Genomic DNA, 7,369 nt, shown 5'->3' on the forward strand with positions numbered 1-7,369 from the left:
ATGTTGTATTGGCACCAAGATATCTGATAAAAGTTTAATTATAGTTGTTGTGTGTATGGTGGAGGTGCAATGGCTCAGTGATAAGGACAGCGGACTCGCGGTCATAGGATCGCGGTTTCGACCCCCAGACCGGGCGTTGTGAGTGTTTATTGAGCGAAAACACAAAGCTCCACAAGGCTCCGGCAGGGGATGGGGGCGAACCCTGTTGTACTCTTCCACCACAACTTTCTCTCACTCTTTCTTCTTGTTTCTGTGTCACGGTGAATATCCCCGAGAACTACGTTAAGGGTACATGTGTCTGTGGAGTGCTCAGCTACTTGCACGTTAATTTCACGAGCAGGCTGTTCCGTTGATCGGATCAACTGGAACCCTCAATGTCGTAAGCGATGGAGTGCCAACAACAACATTGTGTGTGTGTGCCATATTTTGTGATATTACTCAGTAGCAAACATATACTTCCAAAGTTGCCTTTGACATGACGGGTATTTAATATTTAAGTTCAAATACATTACACAATCTTAAATAAAATACACTAACTAAATTTTTAGATTTTCTTATCAGAAAACAGAGGCAGTCATTAATAGAAAAGATGAATCTTTTATTTTCAGTGAAAAAATCCGGTTAGTATTTTCTTTTTTTTTTCACCAGTGATGGAGTGTTCTTAGTGTTTTAATCTGACTTGTGATTATAGTCGAGATATTAGGATTATATATTTTAAGGAAAAAATAATGCTTTTCGAGATGCTTAGCAAAACACTTGTTGGGGGTACCACCCTTTTTTTTTTATTTTCGTTTAGGAGACATTTTACGTTTTTAATGATTTAAATAAACGGTTATTGTTGGATCTTGTTTTGCCTTGTCTGGGGCCCTCAACTCCTTAGGAACCCTATCGTGACATACGACGTCACTTTCGACAGTAATTTACTTGGTGGAATCCTTCCACTTCTAGGTCGATTTCTTCCAGAAAAGCGATTTTTTTCAGTTGATTTCTTCCAGAAGAGAAAGCAGAGAAACAAAAAGAAAGAACGAGAGAAAGCGAAGTATCGACCTTCGTATATGACTGGGACTCTGGTTATCGACCTCGGAAGAGTAAAAAAGTTGATTTCCATGGGATTTGAACTCAGAATATAGAGAATCAGAGTGATTGGTACGGAGCAGTCTATCTGATGCTCTGATGACCCTGTCAATTGGGAACAGACTTACAGAAATGAAAGATAACTAAACAAAACAGTGAATAATGGAACGCCATAACCACCAGTTAAAAGTACTACTTAAATTTGCTATCTGCAATTCGGTTTTTGTGTCTGTCTTCACCTATGGATGGATGTTGTGTAATGGCAGAACGAGTACGATCGCGAATATACGCGGTCAAAATGGAGTTCCTTCGAATGGTCTCTGAAGTAACGTTACTAGACATGATTGCGTAGCTCGGAGATCAGAGTGTCTCTTCGAGACTATTTCTTAGCCGCTAATTCTCCCCATAAACTATCACAGCTCCGGTACTTCGGACATGTGGTTAGAATGCGGCAGGAAAAATCGCAATACAAAATGAGCCAGCTAGCCGAGACTTAGAGGTGGACCACAAGGGAGATGATCGGATCATATCCACAACTCAGTTGCTCACGCTTGAGAATCTAGCAGGAAAGGTTAATGGTGTTGTTCTTTTTTCCTGATAGGACCCTATAGATAAAATACTTGAGGACTCTACCACCACGACCTTCCCAGGAACAGTTGGAAGCGAAAATGGACGGACTGACTTTTTAACATCGCAAAACAACGAATACAAAAGTATAATTTGTAAATTTTAATAGAAGTCCTAATATAATATCTTTGTAAAATGTCTACATGAAAATAAAAATATAAAGATCACCTTCCAAGTGGCCCATGGAAATATTGATCCCAATATAAACAGCCCGGTCATGGGCCCTCCTGATGCACCTGTGAAGCTTAGAGAAGCCTGTAAGAGAAGGAAAAGATCATTAAATATTACATTAAACCTGTATTTATTTCATTTAAGTTATTACAAGATCTCACTGGTTTTCGTATTTGTAAATATATAGTTATAGTCCAAACAGTTCTTGAAAACCCTACTTTTCGACGGAATGGTTTCTAACAAAGGTATCACGAAGAAGCGTGGTTTTGTGGTAAGGATGATCGGTTCATGGTCATAATATCGTGGGATCGATTCCTGAGTCAGGATCGATCCCACTACCTTGAACCAGGTACTTCATTTCACAATACTCTTAAATGGATCAAGAGTTGAAAATATGAGAGGTTGCCTGTGTCCACTACTTACAATCATGGCCAAAGGTTTGGAACATTTTTTTAAAAATTAAAATTGTTATGCCCAGTTACAATTCGATTCAAATATATACAACGTGTATATTTGGGCATTCAATAAAAAAAATTCTAATTTTCAGACCTTTGTTCCAAACTTTTCGCCAACTCATAATATATTGCAAATTAAATATAACTTTGGGCATTACAAAAATACTAATTTTCAGATCTCTGTTCCAAACTTTTGGCCTCGATTGTAGATAGAGATGCGAAGCAACTAGCGAGAACATTGTTTATACGACCAAGTCATAATCGCTTGCGAGTGACGGCTATGGTTTTCACATATTTACAATGCCATACACGTTCGGGAAAGAACAGTCGATCGTAACAGCTAAAATACTTGACCGGCACTTATTTTATCGACCTCCAGAGGGATGAAAAGCTGAGATAAACTTGAGTAAAATTCAAATTGGGGACTTAAAGAGTTGTAGTTACGTTACGCAAGGTAATAGTTGTATGGTTAAGAAGTTCGCTTGGCAACTGCGCAGTTTCTGGTTCGAATCTACAGTGTAGGTTTCGAAACTTCGCTCAGTATTTGCTACCATGACCTCGGATAAGGTTACTCATTTACAGCCGAGTAGAACGGAGCCAGGAGAAATGAGTGTTTTGTTCAAGAACACAACGCACCACCCGATTCAGGAATTGAAACCATGATTTTGTGATCGTAAGTGCAACACCCTAACCTCTATGTCATGTGCCTTCACAGATACATATTAGCCATTTAGAAACATACAGAAATTGTTAACACACCAAATAAATGATTAATTGAAGTTGACAGTTTTTTTGTGTTTTTTTTTAATGGCTAACATGTGTCTTTCGCGCTGTTGTTGATTTTAGAAATCTTTTTATTTTCATTAATCCTGAAAGTAGTTTAAATCCTAAACCGCTTTATCCGGACGCTTTTGGGGCTTTTCTTGCTTTCCGTTTTGTTTTTGTTATGTTTTTCTTTAATTCCCAATCCTTCTTAAAGGTTTTATTCCCTCGTTTAAGAAAGGTATTCCGCGTTAACAAGCCTTTGTTAAATATTAAAGAATGGAATTAAAGAACCGAATAATTCGACATTTCAAAATATTTATAATGAATATTAATGATGCAGTTCTTTTCCGTTTATTTTTCAGGACGCTAACCATATTATCAGTAGTTAGATTTTCAAAAAATTATCGAATGACTAGTGAGAGAAGAAAAAAAATCCCTTTTCACTTCAACTGAATGCTGCATTAGAAAAATGTAGGAATCTTTTCATTTATGCTGATTTAAATATAAATAATTGATTACATGGTACTGCTAAGTTAATTAAGGAGCAGGCCTTGAAAATCACCACATAAAAAGTAGAGGTTATTATTATTGTTGTCGCCATAGCTAGAGGTGTATGTTTGGAGCACTGTAAGTTTATGACTAGTTCACTTGTTTAAATGGTTCTATTCTGTATTTTGTTGCTTAAATCGTTTTTGGAAGCCAGATGCCTTGCTGGGGTTCGCGGAGAAGAGGCTGACGTTTGTGGGTGATACAAACCATTTTGTTTTCAAATTTCTTCGAAAACTTGCTTCGAAGAAAGTAAAGATTAAAGATGGCGACAAAAAGTGGGCGTGATGAAGGAAAGTGGTGCAGCAATTTGCACGAGGACTTCCCCGTCCTCCCCACCATGATTGGCAGTATATAACATGAAGAAGAAGAAGTGAAGGGTCAAGAAAAGAAGAAAGAAGATGAAAAGCATGGAAATTGTAGTAACACGAAGAATAACACTGAAGGCAATAATCCTTTCTGTTATAGGCACAAGGCCTGAAATTTTTGGGGAAGGGGGTCAGTCGATTTGATCGTCACCAGTACGCAACTGGTATTTAATTTATCGACCTCGAAAGGATGAAAAGCAAAGTCGACCTCGGCGGAATTTGAACTCAGAACGTAGTGACAGGCGAAATACCGCAAAGCACTTCGTCCGGCTTGCTAAAGTTTCTACCAGCTCGCCGCCTTAAATAGAGGTATTCAGTCGTAAAACTCTTACTACTATTTGACCAGTCTTATTTATGGTATTACCTATCATATGATGGGCAATTTGAGAAGTATACTTTTGACACCACCCATAATATCGGGAACTATTGCAAGCATTCAGTGATTATGGTTTCACTCTAAACAAATTTCTTGATACTTATTCAAATTAATGAAATGAATACCAATTTCCGAAAGAAAATTATTTATTACTTTAAAACAAAATTTAAAAAAAAAAAATTTAGCATCTGTATAACTGCTCCCATAGCTATTCTGCCATTTACTCTTCTTCTCTTCTCTTTTTAATGATTCTTTCTCTCTCTCTCTCTGTGTGAGAGTAACGTTCTTTTACTCATTGCCTGCCACCGAGCTAGTGTATTCTCATATACTGACATCTTATGCTAAATCTCACACACACACACACACACACACACAATCAATCAAAATAAGCAACAAGGATATCCAGGGGTAATGAAGTACGGCCGTTTCAAGCATTTCCATTTAATTGAACAATGCAATCATAACATCAATTTAAATGCAACTGAGGTTTGCTCTGCATTTAAATTGATGTAATCATTGCATTGTTCAATTAGATGGAGTTGCTTGAAACGATCATACTGCATTGCCTCTGGATATCCTTGTTGCTTATCTTGATTTTAATCACCTTATTTTGAAATTGCATGGATAATACCGTACTAAATTCTGGTGCCTCAACTTAAGTACCATATTCGTCTGAATCTATCTATCTATCTATCTATATATATATATATATATATAAAAACAATATATGAGTATATGCATATATATGTACGTGTATGTATATACGTTCATCTACACGTGCATATAGATACATAACTGGGTACATGACGTGGCAAAAGAACATGGACAAAATGGTAAACAAGGTTCAACAAACAAGCAGGCCACATAGAAACATCCCCTTCATCAGCTGCCACCATTAAAACTCCGGTGTTTCGAAGAATTAAGGCAGTACGCATCGTTAAAACGGTGTGTATATCTTTCACTCTCTCTTAATCCGATATAAAACAGGATTGGAGAAATCAACCAACCAACCAACATTTATATCAGGTATATGTAGAGATATTAAGTATATAAGAGATGGCAATTAAGGTACGTGACCTGGTTGAACTCTCGATCCTTAGGTGGTAGGTTCGAGTCTTGGACCGAGCGGCGTATTGTTTTGCTGAGCAAGACACCTCATTTGATGTTTCTCCAGCCCACTTACACGAAAGTCAATGCCAGCTGCCGCTGTGGGTTAGCCTATATCCGAATAGCAAACCATTCTGTGAGTAAGTCTAGCACGCTCAGTCTTCTTAACACATAGAAAATCCGGATAAACTCTGACTTCTTTAGTTTATAGCCTCAAGATAGACTTAAAACTTGACAACGGTGTTTAAACTAGCTATTACAAGACAAATTGTAACAGGTCAATAATTTTAACCTCTTGAGAATTCTTAATTACTTTTATCCTGCTTCAAATAATTTATTACTCACTAATTAGGTTTATGGTGGCATTAATTTTACTGTGAGATTAAAACCAGTTTAAAATATAGTCGCTTGTCAAAACAATTTTAATCTTTAGTAATATTTAAGTACTTGAAGGTAGCGAGCTGGCAGAAACGTTAGCACGCCGGGCAAAACGCTTAGCGGTATTTCGTCTGTCTGTACGTTCTGAGTTCAAATTCCGCTGAGGTCGACTTTGCTTTTCATCCTCTCCGGAACGATAAATTAACTACCAGTTGCGTACCGGAGTAAATCTAATCGACTGGCCCACTCCCCCAAAATTTCGGACCTTGTGCCTAGAGTAGAAAAGAATATTCAAGTACTTTAAGGCAGCGAGCTGGCAGAAACGTTAGCACGCCGGGTGAAATGCTTAGCGGTATTTTGTCTGCCACTACGTTCTGAATTCAAGTTCCGCCGGGATCGATTAAATAAGTACCAGTTACGCATTGGGGTCGATATAATTTGATTTTCATAAAAAATAAAAGTTTTAGTCATCCAAATATTATTCCATATTATATATTCGTCTCTTACCTGAAGCACAGTACCGCCCAGTTCTCTAGCTACAAATCCGACGCTTACTCCAAGAGCACCAAACGCAACGACTGCAAACAAATATATTTGTATATTATATTACATGTAATTAGTTATTGAAATATAGTTTTCTTATTCCTACCGGTTGCTAACATTTGATTCCTCTCAGTATCTGTGCATTAGTAGTTTGTTTTAGATACGTGAAGTTGTAAGGATACTAACATTTTAGTAACATCTGAAGTACACCTTAAATTATTATAACCACTTTTTAATGTTTCTTTGGAGAAATGCTTAAAGTCATATGTGAGGTGTATGTGCTATATATATATATATATATATATATATATATATATATATATATATATATATATATATACTCTTTTACTTATTTCAGTCATTTGACTGTAGCAATGCTGGAGCACCGCCTTTAGTCGAACAAATCGACCCCAGGACTTATTCTTTGTAAGCCTAGTACTTATTCTATCGGTCTCTTTTGCCGAACAGTTAAGTTACGGAGACGTCAACGCATCAGCATCGGTTATCAAGCGATGTTGGGGAGGTACAAACACAGACACACAAACATATACAGACACATATACATATACGACGGGGCTTCTTTCAGTTTCCGTCTACCAAATCCACTCACAAGGCATTGGTCGGCCCGAGGCTATAGTAGAAGACACTTGCCCAAGGTGCTACGCAGTGGGACTGAACCCGGAATCATATGGTTCGTAACCAAGCTACTTACCAGATAGCCACTCCTACGCCCAGTATATATATATATATTAAAAATGAGTGCTCAACACTGTATTGGTGGATATAATTTTTTATTTGTGAATTAAAGCTATCATTGGTTAAGAAAAGCAAGAAAAGTAGGAAAAGATCCTGTCTTAAGTGGATCACATGGAGAAAGGTGTTCGCCTCCATTTTGGAAAACATAACTGTTTAGTATATATATATATATATATATATATATATATGTGTGTGTATATATG

The 7,369-nt window shown here is 37.2% G+C and overlaps 1 protein-coding gene and 1 long non-coding RNA gene across 3 annotated transcripts in view; one reads left to right on the forward strand and one right to left on the reverse strand.

Moving 5' to 3' along the window:
- The window catches only part of LOC128248732 (uncharacterized), a 47,725-nt gene that overhangs the window by 21,983 nt on the left and 18,373 nt on the right, over positions 1–7,369 (forward strand). The gene's annotated exons all lie outside the window — the stretch shown is intronic.
- The window catches only part of LOC106875320 (sodium-coupled monocarboxylate transporter 2), a 38,242-nt gene that overhangs the window by 12,169 nt on the left and 18,704 nt on the right, over positions 1–7,369 (reverse strand). For both annotated transcript variants that reach the window (XM_052970725.1, XM_014923406.2), the window contains exons 11-12: positions 6,375–6,445; positions 1,870–1,956 (exon numbers count right to left, since the gene is read on the reverse strand). In XM_052970725.1, coding sequence (XP_052826685.1) covers positions 1,870–1,956; positions 6,375–6,445 — 158 coding nt within the window. The remainder of the gene's footprint in view (positions 1–1,869; positions 1,957–6,374; positions 6,446–7,369) is intronic.

Source organism: Octopus bimaculoides, chromosome 9, assembly GCF_001194135.2.
Source record: "Octopus bimaculoides isolate UCB-OBI-ISO-001 chromosome 9, ASM119413v2, whole genome shotgun sequence".
Taxonomy (NCBI): Eukaryota; Metazoa; Mollusca; class Cephalopoda; order Octopoda; family Octopodidae; genus Octopus; species Octopus bimaculoides.